Genomic DNA, 19,080 nt, shown 5'->3' on the forward strand with positions numbered 1-19,080 from the left:
GGTCAGTAAGGCAGGTATTTTTGAACTTCGCAGTCAATAAACGGAATGTAGTCACAGGTCAAACGCGATATATCGATGAGCTGCACTGGTTCGTTTTTTAGCCGTCGGGTCACCAAAGTCACTGCGCAGTAGAACGCGGTCGGTACGTTGGGTCTCTGACATGCAAAACGCTATCAAGAGTATGACAGAGGCCTTGAGATTAGAATATTACGAATTGCAGTGATAAATGAGAAAACCAAAGATGAGTCAAAACTTGAACGTATTTTTTTGATAGATCAATGCTACATTCTTATTCCCTGAAGCACTTTTCAATGATTTGACCACTTGCAATATCTTTATTGACGCTGGTTGTCTGCCACGCAATTCAAATGAGTTTACGAGGCTGAACGCCGACACGTCTAAGAAATTCTTTTTACCTGATGGAAGAGTAACTTTGCAGAATAATAAAGCATTTATAAAATAAATACGGCTCTGCTGTTGATACTTGAATTGAAAATTCAAGATGTACGATTATCCAACGTATTTGGAGTGCCGTTTAAAATCTACGCAACAGCCAGCGTACCACGACAGCCATGTTGAACGACGAAACGCGGATTGAATGAGCCAGTCAGCTGACCTGTCTTGTGACATCCACAAGCAACCAGGCGAAATCCTTGCTGGGTGGGTTCACTTCAGTCCGTTGCGAGTCTCCGTAAGTTTTATTCACTTATTCTTGTCATTAAGAGAGTGATTTTGTGAATAAGTAAAGATTAAAACTACAACGATCAAGCTGAACGGCTATTGTCATTTACAATCCACTCAATCAACGGTTTATTTTTCTGCAAAATACTTTGCTACGCTAGTTATCGATCTCACCACTTTGCGTACGCCATCGTTTCGAGCCGTAATCTTTTTTTTCCATTCTCACCCACGGATTGAGTCCGTTCTTCGTTACTCTGACTTTATATTTTAATTCATAAACATCGCGACAAACCTCGGGATACCTTTCATTTGCCATCAGTCTGCATTCGGTATCGGAGATTAATGATTTCTGCTAGTAGCAGACGGCTCTTTACCCGGGGGGCTACGCCTACTTTTTAGATTTCAACTGCTCACGTGAATCCTTCGGCTCTACTCAAAACACGTCTGATTGAGAATAACTCGCTCACGATTACCGATCGGTCAGTTCATTCTAGGCATCAAATTCATCGTCGTAATCACTTGCGAGAAAATATTTTCTCAACATCACTTTATTTCAATTCATAATATCACGAAAACTTTGAGCACAAGGTGGGAGTGGCCATATACCATCCAGCCAAATATAAAATATCTTATCATAACACTATTGCTCGATACTATAGCTGAGATTCTTGCGACAATTGCAACGTAGATTTTATTCTTTTACTCTACCATAGATGTTTTCACGACCTACTTTTTCTCTGTTGTTCTTAATTCATTTCAAACCCAAGCCCGACTGAATGTGCGTCACATGATCTCAGCTTTACACATTGAACCTTCGAAAAATCCTCAACTTGTAACTTGACGCAGATCAAATTATTTTCCAGACATATAATAAGTCAAGATGTCGAATCGAGGTCTGGGAAAGATCGCTAATGAGGATAAGGAGTCCAAATTCGGATATGTCTACGCAGTGTCCGGTCCCGGTTAGTATACATCTCAATAATCTCTAATGTCTGTGCTCGCATTAATGGGCGAAGTAAATAAAAACTAAATATTTGCAGTCGTCACGGCGGAGAAAATGGCCGGATCAGCTATGTACGAGTTGGTCCGTGTCGGCTACTTCGAGCTGGTAGGAGAGATCATTCGTCTAGAGGGAGACATGGCCACGATTCAGGTTCGCGCTTATACATTGATTTAAAAGTTCGGAACCACGGTCATTTCTATCAACTAATCTTCTCACCGATACCCTAATAACAGGTATACGAAGAAACCAGCGGTGTCACTGTCGGTGACCCTGTGTTGCGTACGGGCAAACCTTTGTCAGTAGAGTTGGGACCTGGTATCCTTGGGAGCATTTTTGATGGTATTCAACGTCCTCTGAAGGACATTAACGAACTTACCAGCTCCATCTACATCCCAAAAGGTGTCAATGTTCCTGCTTTGTCGCGTACGATATCGTGGGAGTTCAACCCCCTCTACATCAAGAATGGCAGCCACATAACTGGTGGAGATATGTACGGTATCGTCCACGAGAACTCGTTGGTCAAACATAAGATGATCCTGCCCCCAAAAAGCAAGGGAACTGTTACTTACATCGCTCCACCCGGAAACTACACTGTTAATGTAAGTTGTCATATTAAAGACAATCAGCCCAATGCAGATATGAGACTGAATAATAGCAGTTAGATATTGTGCCAAAGTTTGGCTTGCATTCTATCTAATCTTCTGTACCCCTAAATACCCTAATTGTAAGTTTGAATGTTCTGTGCAACTGGTTTATTATTAAGGGTGCCTAATGGATAAATAGTGAGGGGAAACAATCGCTAAAAACTTTGGGTATAAATGTTACATGATCTAATGTTCTTCAGGATGTTGTGCTAGAGACCGAGTTTGATGGAGAAAAGAACAAATACACTATGCTTCAAGTGTGGCCAGTACGTCAGCCACGTCCTGTTACTGAGAAACTTCCAGCTAACCATCCTCTATTGACTGGCCAACGTGTCCTTGATTCACTTTTCCCGTGAGTATAAAATCGTACCGAATTAGGTGCACAAATAAAAATTATTTTCTCTGTGAATTAAGTAACTCATTAATCGAGCCATACATTGTTTACAGATGTGTCCAAGGAGGTACCACTGCCATTCCCGGAGCTTTCGGTTGTGGTAAGACTGTCATTTCGCAGTCTCTATCTAAGTACTCAAACTCAGATGTCATCGTTTATGTCGGTTGTGGTGAACGTGGTAACGAGATGTCTGAAGTACTCCGAGACTTCCCTGAGCTGTCAGTAGAAATTGACGGAGTTACCGAATCCATCATGAAGCGTACTGCTCTTGTAGCCAACACATCTAACATGCCTGTAGCTGCCCGTGAGGCTTCAATTTACACTGGTAAGCGTGATCGTTGCCCAAAATTCTCAAACTCTATCGCCAATTGAAACCATTCATGTATAAACGGACATCTTGAACTACTTTTCAGGTATTACACTGTCTGAATACTTCAGAGACATGGGTTACAACGTATCTATGATGGCTGACTCTACTTCTCGATGGGCTGAGGCGCTTCGTGAAATTTCTGGTCGTTTGGCTGAGATGCCTGCCGATTCTGGTTACCCTGCATATTTGGGAGCTCGATTGGCTAGTTTCTATGAACGTGCTGGACGGTGATTACCATAGCTTCTCATGCTCTTCCAGATTATTATTTCCAGTTCCTCAGATGCTTTTTTCTTTTAGTTATTTGCTTGTGTTGAGTACAATATCACTTCTTACAGAGTCAAGTGTTTGGGTAACCCAGACCGTGAGGGTTCCGTTAGTATTGTAGGAGCCGTATCTCCTCCTGGTGGTGATTTCTCAGACCCTGTCACCAGTGCGACCTTGGGTATTGTACAGGTGAGTGGATAACGTTACAGTATACTTTTTTCTTCGTGTAGTAACTGAACTCGCAACAGAATTTACCAATTTTCTATAATTTCAGGTGTTCTGGGGTTTGGACAAAAAGCTGGCTCAGCGTAAGCACTTCCCATCTATCAATTGGTTGATTTCATACAGTAAATACATGCGAGCTCTAGATGACTTCTACGACAAAAATTTCCAAGAATTTGTACCACTAAGAACCAAAGTAAAGGAAATCCTACAGGAAGAAGAAGATTTGTCTGAGATCGTACAGCTGGTCGGTAAAGCTTCGCTCGCTGAAACTGACAAAATCACCCTTGAAGTTGCCAAGCTTCTCAAGGATGATTTCCTCCAGCAAAACAGGTAATTTGTTAGATAACATACACGAAACGAGATATTCTCAAACACACGTTGTGTATCATTTATACATGGTTCTCTGTCACTGAGATGAACCGTCTTCATGCATTTACTTATAATGATATTTTTCGTAACAGCTACTCGTCATACGATCGTTTCTGTCCATTCTACAAGACTGTCGGTATGCTACGCAACATGATTGCATTCTACGACATGGCCAGGCATGCAGTAGAATCTACAGCCCAATCAGACAACAAGATCACCTGGAATGTAATTCGTGACAGCATGGGCAACATTCTTTACCAACTCAGCTCCATGAAATTCAAGGTTTGCTTCTTTGACTTTACCAATTATTGTCGTTCTCTCAGCTTGAGTGAAAAAGAAATAAACATAGAATGCAACATAGTCACATACACGCTTATTAATTCCGTAATTTAATTCTCTCAGGACCCAGTGAAGGATGGCGAGGCAAAGATCAGAGGAGACTTCGAACAGCTGCACGAGGATATCCAACAAGCCTTTAGAAACCTAGAGGACTAATTATTTTTCCCGGAACCACTCATTTCAACACTCCTTTGGTATTTTATCAATTGGGATTGAAGCTATTTAAAGGTGTTCCTTTGTCATTCAAACTTCATCGTTTTTTGTGATGGAAAACGAACCATTAACAAGCGTTATAGAGCAATAAAAATGCTAAGCGGTAATGCTGATACGCTTTATAATTAGAGCGAAAATAATTGTATAAAACTCAGTAATATGTAATTACTCAATGTATCATGAGAGATACATTTCATGCTTAGAATCGACGTTATTTCTTGTGTAAGAGGAAAACACTTGGTCGTACTAAGGCTTTAATCGAGACAATAAACTGGAACCCCTTTAAATACAAGCTGAACAATGACCTCATTGAAAATGTGTTTCCAATCGCGCGTAAGTTATTATTACCATTTAGAAAATAAAAGAAGCTTGTATTTTTATTAGAATTATCCATTGAGAAGCAATATTTTGGTGATCGCTTTTACGTCGTTGAATAATTCTAACGACAAGGGCAAATGCCTTTAAAAGCTCAATGGATTATATTAATAAGAAAACGTAGCACGTGTACAATACGGAACTCCTTGGTGGAAAACTCTCGGCACATTTGCTAGTGACGGACGATTTTAATGTATTTAAATTAAAAAAACACACGGCCTTGGTGTTTTAATAATAATAAAAATAAAATGCGATGGCACGACAGTTTTTTGACTGAGGACACAACTATGGAATCATGGAGTATTATTGTACCATATATGTTATAAACGTAATAGAACTAAATGTTAGGTAATGAATAAGGTTATGTTACATTAACGTTTCAACGTTAATAAAAATATAGTAGTGTAAGATGCTAGATTAAAAATGAGGTGCTGGGTTTACATTATGAAAAACTTCATCTACAGTGTCCGAAATTCCAGCAGCTTCAGTACCATTTCCAATGTACGATATGTAAAGAATAAAAAAAAAAGATGCACAAAAAGTAAAAGATTAATTAGAAATTGTAATGCAAACAAAACTACTGGGCAATTTTTTTTTATTTACTTCATTTTTTTCTTTCTTTTTTTTTGATTTTTATATTGATTATTTTAATAATAATATAACAATAACCCCGCCATATATACAATAACAGTATATTACAATTAATTATTACATGTTACATTCGGATGATTTTTTCGAGGGAATCTTTAATCAAAAAAATATTGCTATATGTAGGACAATGGTTAAATAATTAATATCTTCAGCCTCGGTCATCAGAAACATTCTTAGAGTACAAAAACAATATCGATAGTAAAAAAGTACCAACTATAACAGATTTAAATATCATTTAATATTTATAATTACTGCAACTGTGACCGAAACTGGAGAAATATTTTTATACTTAAATCCAACTGTATCCATTGTATCCTTTATCTAAAAATTTTCATGGTATTTTTCCTAAACGTCGTTCAACTGATAATTGATAAATTATCAAAAACAGGCATTGATTTTCACAGCCTTTGTACCCCAATTATGCTCAAGCGATATACCTAATATTGCCTTTCCGATAAAAACATTACACACTGCAATAAATTAGTAACTCTTAGTAATCACAATGCCGTCAGGGTAGTTCGATATTAATCTTGTAGGTCAATGTCTACACATAGCGATGCACTGTCAAACGCGTTATATTTAAAGGTATTCGGGGGAGCTATAAAATCTATACTCGACACTTTTCACATATTTCGATTGTGTCAAACGAACTGAGGCCTCATACCAGCTTAGTATGAGTATATACTAAAGAATCTGACTGCTCCTTTCTTACAATAGATCACACAGCAGTGTTTCTGTTGAGGGTTCATTGACTTCCACATTCTAAATTTGCTGCATTGCGGAAAGTACAATTAACAGTGTTAATTGACAAACATATCCTTTAGTATGGATGTCAAGCATTACATAACAATATCTATATACAAACAAAGAATAATTTCGCACAGATCGATTAGGGACTGAGATGAACTTCTGAAGTTGTTTGGGGAGACGTGACTTGCGATCTCAATTGTGCGTTTTCTCGCTTCAATTGCGCCACTAATTGTTTCAAAGCTGTTATTTCATGCCGCAATTTGTCGTTATCGCGCAAACACTGTCCCAAACCTTGGTTTGCTGCTCGTAACTCGCCTATGTACTCGCATGCTTTCGCCAGAATGCCTCCTTTACTCTGTTGGAAAAAAAATTGATTTGTACAGAATAATCCAGTTTCTTCAACTATTGTAAAAACAATGTCAAAAATTTTGCACAACTATGTGTGCAGTACCTGCGTTTCGTAGTTTGCTTTTCCATCTCCGCTTACATTCGCATTACCATTTGCAGTGCTGTTACATTCTGGAATAATTTTGCCCAACTTTGCAATCCAATTATTAATTTTATCTCGACGCCGACGCTCAACTTCGTTATGCGTTGCTCTTCGCCTATCGTCTCTCTATGATATGTCAAAAATAAATTCATGAATAAACAAACGATATGCATACATCATTGATTCAATACTAAAGTGCAGTAAATATTAATATCAAACTATACCTTTTTAAGTCCTGTTGTGACATTGCGTGGTGTCTCGATTTGAAGAGTTGCTCTTGGGGCCAATGACCTCGATGTTTGAGCAGTAGTAAAGACTTCGTTGGCATTCCCAATAACGTAAAATTGACCATTTAGAGGAGACGTTAGGACCTGCACTGTGCTGTTAGCTGCTTGTGTCACAGGAAGTTCGATTTCATTTCCACTCGTCCCTCCATTTACCTGCACAACTCTGTACGCCAGAGTTTCCTGATAGCGTATTCCATCCTCTCCAACAGTTTCTCCTATCATGCATAGATAAATCTATGTTCTAACTAGTAAAATCTGACAACAGTAACCAACATTGATGTCAAATCATTGAGGTGTCGTTATTGAACAATTTGTTTGTCTCTCCGCATGAAACATTAGCAGTAAATTTACAATCATTCTAGCAACTAGCAGGTAAATACGTTAACGTTTGTTATATCGCTGGTTGACATTCATCACAAGATAAGTTATATGGAATATTTGTAAAAAAATTATTGTATAACAGTGTTACCAATGTAGAGGGAATAAGATTTGATCATCAATGTTGGTTGAATAAATATTTTTTGGCCTACCCTGTATAAAAATAAATAATCTAAATACCTTCGCCGTCGCAATCAACAAATTCCGCCTCTTCGAGCACTATGCCTGTAGTTTCGTCGTCTTTGACCCTCGATGACCCGCTGCAATAGATAATTACGATGACGAACAAGTATGAACAGAAAGAATACTTTTCACTCCGCATATTATCACCCGGCTGGATAATTACGCATCAAGTGAATTGAAAGGAAACATAAATAAGGAAATACGTGTGATCGCGTTTGCAATGACCTTCACGATTCACTGGTCTTGATTCGATAACAATTTATTGATTTCACTGACACTCGGTTAACAAACTAATTACCTGACATCTTGTTGGTCAAGATGCTGCTCCAAAATATCCATTTTTTGCCACCAAAAAACGTTTGAATTTGTCAAAATTCACGTGAGCTGGTCACGGGACACGACAACGAGGTCATGTGGTGTACAAGATGGCTGCTTGAGGCGCACGCAGGTCGGAGATCGTACGTCACGATTATTCGAGGTAGCGAGGTTGTTTAAAGATAACGAGAAACTCAGCTAACATTCCATTCGCAGTGGAACAAATTTTATTATCTACATATATATTTATGAATCCAATCTTAAGTATCGTTAATCAAACATACGCGATAAGGTGAAGCTTTTCCAACTATAGCAATTCGGCGATTGGTCAAAATGACGTTTCGATGTTTATTGTAATTATTTCATCACCGGTAGGCCGGTAGGCGGTTACCGATCGCGTCAACCACGATACAGAATTGAGCTAATGTTTCCTCAGGCTGGACGGTTTCCGGGTTAATTGTGATCCTGTATGATGTTTTGATGCTCTTATACTTAACGACCCCGACCCACCCGTCTCATCGAATCTCGATGTTTAATCCGGTTGCATAGCAAAATGCTGCAATTTCCAAACCGTCTCTACGTAGCTGCCTTTGCCGTTCCTTACTCGCGGAGCAATATCCAAGAAAACTGATGATGTATATTGAAATTTTCAGTAATGTTAAGAAGAAAATTACTTTCTTCGAATCACTAATGCGTTGCTTCGTAAACGAGTATGATGACTGGCGCCGTACACAGCGTTCCATTCGCTGATGTGTATTTAGACAATGTTTGCTGTGTAGCGTCATTCCCTCATGACAAGCGCACCCAGAACTAGGCGGTTGGAGGTCTCAGCTTTCAAATCAAAAGTGTTTCGGCACATTTCTCATCAGAAAACAGTTGCAGCACTCCGACGATGCGTGATCCATTTTTTAAAGTTAACGGACGTCGGTCCATAGTTATTAATTACTATTTTTCAAGGTCAGCGGCCGTTAGTTGATAGATTTGACTTTATGACGTTCGTCTCCATTACCGACCGAATCCCTATGCGGCGTATAGCACCCCGCATCTATTTTGTATAGAGATCAATGCGCCTAACGTATCAGGCAATGGCAAGGAGCATCGCATGCGCCTAATGAGCTGGGCAATGCCGAAAATTGATAAAGTTAACCTCACTCATCACGCAATCGCATTTTAAAACTTGATATTTTTCCGAATCTATGACATGAGTGAATTGTAATAAATTAAAAGAATGTCTGCAATAGCATCCAAAGCGATGTTTGCCGTTGGACGATTAGTTCAAGTAAGTATACTAATTTTTCGTAATTTATTACGCATCGTACGACACTTGATCACCGCTTATTACGTTATTGAACTTGATTGAGGAACAAAATGCAAATTTCTCAAACTTCATTTCTGAATAGGCACTCCGAAATTGAAAAGTTACCAAGGTTTTATTTTCTATTTCCGTTTAACTCCCAAAGCACTTAATTTATTTTAGACCGATGTTCATCCCTCGCTCCATCCTGTAAAGTATATTTCATATTGCACATTTTTCAGTCCCATGCAACGCTGGTCTACACACAGACATTAAAGGCGGCACCATGCTTCCTATTCGTGAGACATCGTACCACGAAGCATTGGAACCCAAAGTGGAAAAAGTTACGAAAAGAGAAAGTTATGAAGGTAAAACTTCCTAATTTTAATCAAAAGCCTGAAGATATGACTCCGGAAGAACAACGAAGCATGATGAGAGAACGTGGCCTAGAAAGGCCAAGAGTTTGGAATGAACGACCTATTTATCTCAGCTGCACTGGTGGCATATTTGAACCTTATGTTCCTCCAGAGGGAGATGGAAAGTTTTCTGCAATTTCTACTACAGTAAGATTTATTTTCTGTTCCTGCATCCTTGCTATTCTATTCAAACTTTCTGAATCACCAGTAGTAGTGGAGACCAATTGAAATGTCTGGAAGCTATTTCTACTTACAGATCGCTTATTGGATCAGTTGCGTAATCGAATTGTTGTGTTTTTCTATAGGGCGCTAAACAAAAGGTCGAGTTTGTTCAAAAAAAAGGCTCGTCGATCATGGCAGTTAGGAAAATGAGGAACTATGAAGAAGAATTAAATTTGAAGACATTTGCTGAAGATGCACGAGAAATTTATATCAAAGCACATGAAGCATTGAATGTGTAAAATATAAAAATCTGCATAATGCCTAGCGAATCCTGATTTCAGGAAAATAACAGTCATTCAGTTTACTTCCACTGTTTCAAAGTATTCTATATTGTGTGGAATTTCTAGAAAAAAATAGTAAAATGGTTGAGACCATCATCATATATGTTATTAGATCCGAAACTTGGCTATTCACCTGAAATTAGTGTTTGTCTCTAGCATATACCTATATTATAGATGACAGATGTATTTTTTAGAAATAAAATTAAATATTAACATTTTTTGCAGTAAAAACAAACTTGAACTGAGGCAGCTTGTAACTGAACGGGCATACCCTGTGAGTATTCAAACATTTTGATCTTCAGAGAGCTTCATATTCAACATTTACTTGTGTGTACTAAGAATATTCAAAAAGTGCAATCAATTATTTTGAATTTTGAATCTGTTATTATACTACAAATTGAATTTTTCAGGAGATGTTACACAATACACACAATAAAACCATACACTGGAAATTCATCCAATCTTTAGAGCCAAGTCGAGTTGTGCAAGCCAGGTGTACAGAAGTGATAACGAAAGACAACGTTTTTGGTCAGCTTACAGTACGGTTCCATACTCAACAGGTGAATGATGATTATTATATTTATTTTTCAAATTTCAACTAGCTGAACATTCAAGTTTCTATACTCAAAGTTTTAAATCACTTCTAATCTTATCAGTGGTCATTAATAGACCTTCATTTTTCAGGTATTGGCTGTCTACGACAGATTTGGTCGTTTATTGCATGGCAGTGAATTTGTGACGAAAGATGTTATAGAATATATAGTTTTTGAGAAGCATTTATCAAACCAATATGGTATTTGGCGTCTTCATGACAAGATCATACCAACATGGATGCCTCCAAAAGAGCCAAGCAGAAAAACTTTTGTAAGCAAAGTGGGTCCCATCGATCCTGATGAAGTCAATGCTGTTCAGACTTCCGCTTAGAATTTGTCATAAGAAATTGTATTGATGTAAGAATCATGGAACAGTTATATTTGTCGTAATAAAATGTATAGCCAAATGTGGAAGCTGTATATATTTTTTGTTCACGAATCTACTAAAAAATAATCCATTTCAGTATAAATAGATTTGTACCTTTTGTGCAATACTGCATTTTTGGAAGATTCAATAATACAATTTAATAATTAATACGGCATTAAAAATTACATCAAGCAATAGGTTTACAGTTCAAAAGTCTATATGTTGATTTTATCGACAAATGCGCAGTGATATGCCCATTTTATTTTGCCAAAATTTTTTCGTCCTAACCTTGAAGCAATGCTAAGGACTTCTATACTATTTACTCTACGTGATTTGAAAGAAATGTTAGTTTTTTAAATGATAGTCTGTAATATTTAAATGCAAAATAGGCTTCAGTTGTATTTAAAAATACTTTGATATGATAAGTGCACGTTGAACAACGTGACATCAATTTTTGTAAAGTATAAGATTGTATAAAACTGATGAATTATGATACATCAGTATGTAAGTATATAGATACGTAGATAACAAGAGCAATCATTTGCTATATACAATTTTCCTTGGATGTTTTTATAAAATAAAAACAAAATAGTTAAAAACTATTTAAATTTATGTATATGCCTCTTTTCTAGTATTTCATCTAATAATCTGCCAGTTTGCTATATCAAGACTTACCCTTATATATTACAAAAATATTTACATGGCATGTTATTAAAGTCTACGTTATTAATCTGCGATATTGTTCAAATCTTTAGATTCTAGTTATTTTATAAAAGTAAACGTCGTGTAATGGTCATGAGAAAATGTCACAGTTATCGTCAGTTCAAAGCATATGAAATCACATTTACTTCAACAATCAATTACATCGGAAAAGTCATTCAGATTCACTAAAACTAATATTCACGGTATCAGTAGAAACTCTTTATATGCCATTTTCTCGACCCTAGAGCATTTGTAATGGAAATTTATATTGTTGACTAATGTATATTACGCTATTACATCATATTGATTTTTCTCCCTGTGCAAAGCGATGAAAATGCACACATAACAGTTATTGGTACAATATGTTTAGGCATTGATTCAGTGTGTGTAAGGTACCATGCGACATTGCTTTAAGAATTAATAATTCCGGCTCCAAATGGAGCTCAGAATTTTCAATTGTTTGGGCAAGGGAAGCATTGTGTTTTTCAGCTTTGTTCAACTGCTCTCGACAATTTGCAAACGCATCCAAGACCTCCAGTTTTGCCACAGGGGACCTTGTGGGATTAGCAGAATGTTCTCGAGGTGGTAAAGGTGGATGACTGCTGGCTATAGCACGTGTATACATCTCTGTAACCGCTCTCAATTTGTCAACCCATTCTTGCCGAGCTCTAGCATCAGTCGCTCGCAATTTTATCATGTCACCTGCGGCAGTAGTGAAATAATTGTGACCTATTGGATTTACAGACAGGTATTTTTCAAAGAAGTATAATATTTTAATTAAGAACAACATTAATTTTGCCCTTTGCAGGTGTTCCATACATAGCATCAAGAAAATCTAACATAAACGTTTTATTGTTCATAAGCTCTACACTGTTATCACGACCACTTTAAATATCTAATTGTGCTTACCCGTCGCCGAATTTACGATAAATGTATTTGAATCCTCGTCACTGGGGGCAATAACAGCACCAGCGAGATATATGGAGCATCGAGGTTTCTGATTTTTCTCAGATTCGCTCAAAAAGTAATGCAACTCCCCAGTTTCCGGGCTTAGAATGAACCACCGATATTGCCAGCCTTTCATTGCATTCGTGTATTTGTGCAGCAGGCCCTCGTATGGCTGGCGTATTGAGTTGTTCATTGTTTTTATATTTATTATCAAAATCAAGCTATTTTCTTTTTTTTTAAGCTCGACGCCGCACCTGTTAACCAAATTAAGTGTGACAACTGACACTTTGATTGATTTGAGGTTAGATCAAGATGATTGTGTTGACGGAAAACTATCTAGATAATTTTTACGCATAATAAGCGGACGAATGCACCAATCACGCGCAACTGCAGCGCAATTTCGTAACAATTTGTCAAATTTAACACAAGTGTACAACACCAGTATGTTATTTCTTGAAGAGGATGTGTAGTGGGAAGAATTATTTTTGTTGCATAAGCTACAAGGGGACATGATTTTCCACATTATCACTTTTATTTCAATGCAACATTCGTTGTTGAAACATAAAGAAAGTAACATAAAATAAAAGGAAAGCAAAGAAAAAGGATAATCATATAAAAATATTTGCTAAGTTCGCATATGAAACTTAAAAAAATATAAAGAGAAAAGAAAGAAAAAGCGATAGTACCTAAAAGGATGTATCGTATGTAACGTAACAATAATCTTTTCACTTAACATTTCTATTAGAACTATACCTTAAAAAATACGTATATGCTTTAAACTTCAATAAGACCTTCTTTCACGAGGATATCGCGTATTTCTGGAAATTCAACGATGTATTCACCAGGTTTTGAACGCTCAACGATTTTTACCATTACAGCACTATTATTAGGGACCAACTCTTCAACCCTTTTAGCTATTTTGGGTTGTAAGTCTCCAGCTTCATCAAGTGGCCCTAAATTTACGACCTGGCAGACATTGGCCAATGTCTTAGTGGACATGAAATCTTTATTCATTACTTTGATATTCTTGTGACTGACTGTTTCGACATTGCCGAAATCTATGAAATTTACCGTGCTTTCCGTTGGTGTCGTGTTCGTTTCCAAACAGACGGCACGGTACCAGATTCCTTCGTATGGAGCAATGCATAATTCATCCGGCCTTGGGATGTAATGATCTTTTTGCTGATCGCAATAGTCTTTGATCTGAGTTGCCATTACATCATTGATGTGATTTATCAATTCGACATCGTATGGTGCCAAAATATGCAGCAATGGTCCATATGAAAAAAGACTGAGAACGTTGAGAGTCTGACCTGACTCACCCAACTCAGCCACTTCCAGATCTGACAGCAAGAATACAGTCTTTTCGTCCTCTTCCGTTTTCCAACTTGGTGTCAACAGTTTGAGAACTTTCTCATTGATGCACGTACCATCAGAAGCCTTCAGTATTACACCGTCTGTGAAAGGGGAACCTTCGAAGGTGCACATAAGAGGCTTTTCCATGCCAGCCAACATTCCAAGGTACTCGCTCAGCTCCTTGGTCATCGGCACATCTTTAGGGACATTTTTAAGGACGATTCTTGCTACACATGATTTATATTCTTTCAAGCTATTGGAAATCGGTCGAAGATTTTCAAGTGACGTTGTTTCACTATTTCCAAAGTCCACATAGGAAACGATAATCTTCTGTTCTTTTATCTGTCTAACAATAGCACGGTAGAAATTTCCATCCTCTATATATTTAGCCAAGACCATTTCACCCACTACCGGTAGCTCTGTTAACTTCTGCACTTTAGTTGACCACTTGGCTACCTCCTGTGTTAACCGATTGAAGGTTTCCATTTCGCTGGGCACAAGACTCCGTACAAATATCATGTTATGGTTACGGAATGAAGCTATGCAAATTTCGGTCCCGCTTGTAAGAGAAGCATATGGAACACCTTTCTGTTCCGATGTTGGAGCCCATGGCTTGAGTATTGCTTTCCCGGATTTTTGCTCAGAATTGTATACAATGATTTCGATTCCATCCTTACTTACATCTTGATACTTGTTGTTTACTACAGCAAATACATACTGTGACATGGGCTCCAGCTTGAATTCTGCGTCAGATACTTCACAGATAGCTCCTAGCGTTGGTAGGATTCTGAATCCTTGTGGAAGAGGCTTTACAGCACTAACTGATTCAACACGTCCCTCATCTACGGCAAATAGTCGCAGTGAAGGAACTAGAGATTGTACAGTGCCTCGTATCCAATCATCCTGTCGCTTACCGCAGATTAGATCTCCAACCTTTGGTTTAAAGTTGGGATCTACCGAAATCTTATCGCACTCTTTTGGCAGAACTGAAAATATGTCTTCACACTCTTGCCTGAATTTTTCAACACAGACCGTAACAGCAGCTTTGTTACCGCCAAGAAGAACATGAGCTTCAAAACATCCTTCCTCTTTTTCATCAAGTAACTCAACAATATTTTTTGGGCCTTTAGTAGGAGACAATGGAGGAGCTTGTGCATTTTGATACATTCCCGTAGTTTTGGTAGGAGAATTCGATAAGGAATAGGGTTGAACTGCTTCACCTTTACTACAACTCTGAGCAATTTTTTTTGCGTTAACGTCATTTTCAACTGGTTTGGTTGTTGGTTGACTTCTAGATTGTCCAGCTACAGCATCGTTGTTCTGGTGTAAAGCTCCTTTTGACACTGGCCTTATGTCAGCATGTCCTGGTGCATTTGTTACTCTGCGAAAACTAATATCTGGATCTCCGAGGTCTAGCTTAAATTTGGGTTTAGCAATTTCTGCATTGTTGATTTGCATGCTTTTATTTTGATGCGTTGTCTGTTGATAAATTTCCTGTTCTTGATTTCTAGGTTCGCCTCTATCAGATGTTTTGGTCAACTTGTTGCTATGCTGTACTTGAACTTGTACCTTCAATTGATGCATATTTTGTTCCTTTGCATCCTTGACTCTATAACTTCCGTGAGAAGAGCTCTTGCTTGATTCTGGTCTACTGGCATCTTTTGGAACTTGCTGTGTTTGAATTTCTGCTTTTGGCATTTCGTTCACTAAATTGATTTTGTGATTTGTATTTGATTCCCTGCCCTGTGCATTGGCAGTACGAAGAATCTGACTGTCCCCATTATTTACTGGCTTCCAGCCACCCGAGTTATGACTGATGCTTTCATCAAAAACTCTCTTTTGATCACCGAAGTGATCGCGTTTGTGTTGATTCTGTGAAAAAATCGGGATATTTTCTTTTCCAAATGTCAGAGACGTGTCTAGAATAGGTGTTGATGTCGAATTTGGTGCGTTCGGGAACTCTGCTCGTTTTACTGGGCGTCTCAGTTTCAGAATACTTCGTTTATTCATTGATTGTACTGGTTGCTCATCACCGCTTGAGATAGAAAGAGACGCTAAGTCAATTCCAGGGTCCAATCCTCTGTAGGAATGAGAAGAAAATTTTGTTAACCATGTGGACAGGAAACTTTGACATTCAAACGATGATGTGCGAATGAGTAATATTTTTCCATGATCAGATAAAAATTTAATACATTGTTTGATTAATTACTTTGAACCTTACTTTAAGACACTTATAAGAAATACTTACGGTATTTCCTGGCAATCAACTTTATGCCTCGGCCAGTCAGCTACCTGGCAGGCTCTGTTGCAATAAAATTCCTGACAACGCTGGCAGCGGCCTGAAGCTGGTTTGGTACAGTATTGACACTTGCCGATCTGCTCAGCAATTCTATTTTCGCCATACTGATAGAGCCCCTGAAAAAAAAATTTGTACATGCGTTTTTTTTATTGTGCTAATTTTGCAAAGATTATGCCATGAATGAATACACAAGCAATTAAGTCAAATAGGATTGTAAAATTTTTGTTTAAATTTGTAGCTCAATTCGATTTGACATGAGGTGCCCACAACAGGTTTTGGAAAATGTAACGAAAACTTTATCTGATGTAATTTGTTATTTTATTGACAGGTGAGGGTAAACAAGCTACACTATTCAAAAAGTAAAATTTTGCGATGAAAAGGTAGAGATAATGCATCGCAATTGAATTGTAAGCGATATTTCCTGTAATTCTCTCATATGCTAGACAGTACCCTTTTTGATAAGTCAGAATCGAATATTGAATATAGGTAAATATGAACTTACGGCTTCTCTTTTTTCGTAAACAGCTCTTATATGCTGGTGCACATTAGGATATCGTGGTGGCAGTTCATACCTGGTGTAGCCACGCCCCATGGTAACATATCTGGTCCCATCAGTGGATACTTTCAGCCGATCTCTGAGAAAGGTTGAAAAGTATTGATGACAGCAAAACTTTAGTGTAAAAAATAAAGAGCGCAACAAACCTTACCTAGTCCACAAATTATTTGTATATAAAAAAGGTTCTGCATTTTCATATGGATTATAATAAGCTGGATCATTAGGAACTGGATATAAACAATCATCCTCCTCATAGTACACAGGATCAGAAACAGGATCACTAACAGCCCTGTGCACCAATGCAGCCAAATTCTTACCACGACCCATATTACAGGTACTGCAACGCAGTTATTAAAATCAAAAATTTAGTTTTGTTATACAGTTTTACTAACAGATTTGGCTATGTGAGATAAATTTTTCGAGTCAACAGTGTTGAGGGATAAATTGTTCATTTCGATGAAAAGTTATCCATAACTATACCTATGCTCTACCCATTGAGAGTAATATACACAAGTTATAAATCATTTGTAGAAGTTTTTAACTGTCCTTAGATTAGATTATGTATCCTTAGATAACTCACGGCGGTGCAGCATGTCGTGGAATCTGTTCAGGACTGATGTACTCCCTCGGCTGGTTCTCTGGATTGCACGTAAAAGGTACTGGTTTGGATTCTATTGTCCGGCGAGGGCCCATATTTCGATCGAGTCGTTCCTCACGTTTCTTTGCAAATGTTACGCGAAGTTCCAAAGGTTTGACGCCATGGACCTCTCTGATGGCCTTTTCTGCCTCACGGAAACTCGTATAGCTCACAAACGCCCAGCCAGCATTCGGAGGGGATATAACACTGGACGGTGTGCCGTAATTCGCGAAAAGATGGGATACACCATCCTAAACAATTGGTTATTACGTAACGCTATGACAATTTCACTCGTTTCGGCAATTTGTATTTACGTGTTAGTCAAAATGGGGTATTAATCCAAAAATTGTAAACGAATGGATACTTTGTCATGAAGAATGTAACATGCAGTTGAATGGAGTTGTGAAAAGAACATTGCACATGTTGAACTTTGCATACCTGGTCTAGCTCTGCTGGGATATTCGACACGTAGAGTTTATACTCCGTTTCCGGTCCTCCCCTGTAATTATAAGATGACATGACATGCGAATTGCTGCAGTATTAAGCCGGGATCACGACATGGATGTAATATTGCAAGTGGTTTAAATTTCAAACCTAGCATAAGGCGTCAGATTCATTCCAGGTCCGTGCTCGTACGAATTGACGTTGGCGTCGCGGTAATGAGCAGCCATCGGATCCCAATTGTCTAAATTATTAGCCCGTGCCATTGCGTCTTGACGGTCAACCGTCCTCGAAATCTGAAAGGACGCTAGCAATCTTATCGCTCAGTTAGTTACGTTAATCGGGTAGGTATATACTGTTGACCACGCACTTTCTTTGCTTGTCACGTCACAATTACGCAGGCTTCCGAATAAGCACGTGGTATCGCTATTCACTTCTATTTACACGGTGTTTTCTTTTATTCTGCACTCTTTTAGCTGGACCGTTAAAAGTATGAAAACGAGTCGAATAGGGCAGAGGATTCAAGAAATAGCGGCACGTGGTACGCTCGGAGAAGTGCGTCTAATATGCTAAGTGCAAAAAGCCGACCGCATGCATGAAATTCTCTCTGCGCATGTGCACCATTTTGAATTTACAAGCTTTATTATGTCGGACAAGTTACATCCAAGTAGAACTAATCGAAATATGCGCTTACCTTCTAGCTCAACTTGAATCGCAATTTCGGTTTCGTCTACGCTGATTATAAATGTCTTCGAATTTATTTACTTGGTATATTTTGAATCTTAATGTGCACGAGAAAATGGAACGAAACTTTCTTGGATCGTTGACTAGTGTTTCGGTATTCTAGAAACGCAAATCCGCACACTGCAGTCTACGCCTCGACTGTGAGGTTTTCACGGGCAGGAAAATGCTGCCGCGAGCCGCAGTATTTTGTTGCCTAGTTCTTGGCCAATAGGAATGCCAAGAAAATAGATAATTCGTCTTTCGCGTGCACAGGTAGCGCTAGAGTCCGTAAGACCGTGGTAGGGACTCTCGGT

General features: G+C 38.2%; 5 protein-coding genes across 10 annotated transcripts; 2 read left to right on the forward strand and 3 right to left on the reverse strand.

Moving 5' to 3' along the window:
* The first annotated feature begins 583 nt into the window (after window positions 1-583).
* LOC124307739 (V-type proton ATPase catalytic subunit A) lies at window positions 584-5,395 on the forward strand. Its single transcript, XM_046769758.1, has 11 exons — window positions 584-691; window positions 1,545-1,643; window positions 1,722-1,834; window positions 1,918-2,283; window positions 2,529-2,680; window positions 2,776-3,047; window positions 3,136-3,319; window positions 3,428-3,545; window positions 3,631-3,911; window positions 4,043-4,232; window positions 4,353-5,395. The coding sequence occupies exons 2-11, from the start codon at window positions 1,562-1,564 to the stop codon at window positions 4,443-4,445; spliced, it is 1,851 nt and encodes a 616-aa protein (XP_046625714.1). The 5' UTR covers window positions 584-691; window positions 1,545-1,561; the 3' UTR covers window positions 4,446-5,395.
* Window positions 5,158-8,150, reverse strand: LOC124307742 (upstream stimulatory factor 1). Of its 2 annotated transcripts, XM_046769761.1 has the most exons (5): window positions 7,915-8,150; window positions 7,614-7,693; window positions 6,993-7,270; window positions 6,730-6,894; window positions 5,158-6,633 (listed from the first exon to the last, which is right to left on the reverse strand). In XM_046769761.1, the coding sequence occupies exons 1-5, from the start codon at window positions 7,953-7,955 to the stop codon at window positions 6,418-6,420; spliced, it is 780 nt and encodes a 259-aa protein (XP_046625717.1). In that variant the 5' UTR covers window positions 7,956-8,150; the 3' UTR covers window positions 5,158-6,417. The 2 variants fall into 2 exon arrangements, with proteins under 2 accessions (XP_046625717.1, XP_046625718.1); XM_046769762.1 differs by lacking the exon at window positions 7,915-8,150 and having other exon boundaries at window positions 6,993-7,289.
* Window positions 8,151-9,000: 850 nt separating this feature from the next.
* LOC124307741 (probable 39S ribosomal protein L45, mitochondrial) lies at window positions 9,001-11,148 on the forward strand. The gene is made up of 6 exons (XM_046769760.1): window positions 9,001-9,210; window positions 9,468-9,788; window positions 9,947-10,098; window positions 10,370-10,418; window positions 10,555-10,704; window positions 10,829-11,148. The coding sequence occupies exons 1-6, from the start codon at window positions 9,160-9,162 to the stop codon at window positions 11,066-11,068; spliced, it is 963 nt and encodes a 320-aa protein (XP_046625716.1). The 5' UTR covers window positions 9,001-9,159; the 3' UTR covers window positions 11,069-11,148.
* On the reverse strand, window positions 11,141-13,097 carry LOC124307743 (oxysterol-binding protein-related protein 11). Of its 2 annotated transcripts, none has more exons than XM_046769765.1 (2): window positions 12,716-13,097; window positions 11,141-12,508 (listed from the first exon to the last, which is right to left on the reverse strand). In XM_046769765.1, exons 1-2 carry the CDS (start codon window positions 12,945-12,947, stop codon window positions 12,156-12,158), a joined length of 585 nt encoding a protein of 194 aa, XP_046625721.1. In that variant the 5' UTR covers window positions 12,948-13,097; the 3' UTR covers window positions 11,141-12,155. The 2 variants fall into 2 exon arrangements, with proteins under 2 accessions (XP_046625721.1, XP_046625720.1); XM_046769764.1 differs by having other exon boundaries at window positions 11,141-12,535.
* A 285-nt stretch (window positions 13,098-13,382) lies between these two features.
* Window positions 13,383-19,008, reverse strand: LOC124307738 (uncharacterized). Of its 4 annotated transcripts, none has more exons than XM_046769753.1 (8): window positions 18,738-19,008; window positions 18,197-18,339; window positions 18,041-18,101; window positions 17,546-17,853; window positions 17,117-17,302; window positions 16,912-17,044; window positions 16,359-16,525; window positions 13,383-16,190 (listed from the first exon to the last, which is right to left on the reverse strand). In XM_046769753.1, exons 2-8 carry the CDS (start codon window positions 18,307-18,309, stop codon window positions 13,529-13,531), a joined length of 3,630 nt encoding a protein of 1,209 aa, XP_046625709.1. In that variant the 5' UTR covers window positions 18,310-18,339; window positions 18,738-19,008; the 3' UTR covers window positions 13,383-13,528. The 4 variants fall into 4 exon arrangements, with proteins under 4 accessions (XP_046625709.1, XP_046625712.1, XP_046625713.1 ...); XM_046769756.1 differs by lacking the exon at window positions 18,738-19,008 and adding an exon at window positions 18,414-18,621; XM_046769757.1 differs by lacking the exon at window positions 17,117-17,302 and having other exon boundaries at window positions 18,738-19,007.
* Between the last annotated feature and the right edge of the window lie 72 nt (window positions 19,009-19,080).

This window comes from Neodiprion virginianus, chromosome 6 (assembly GCF_021901495.1).
Source record: "Neodiprion virginianus isolate iyNeoVirg1 chromosome 6, iyNeoVirg1.1, whole genome shotgun sequence".
NCBI lineage: Eukaryota > Metazoa > Arthropoda > Insecta > Hymenoptera > Diprionidae > Neodiprion > Neodiprion virginianus.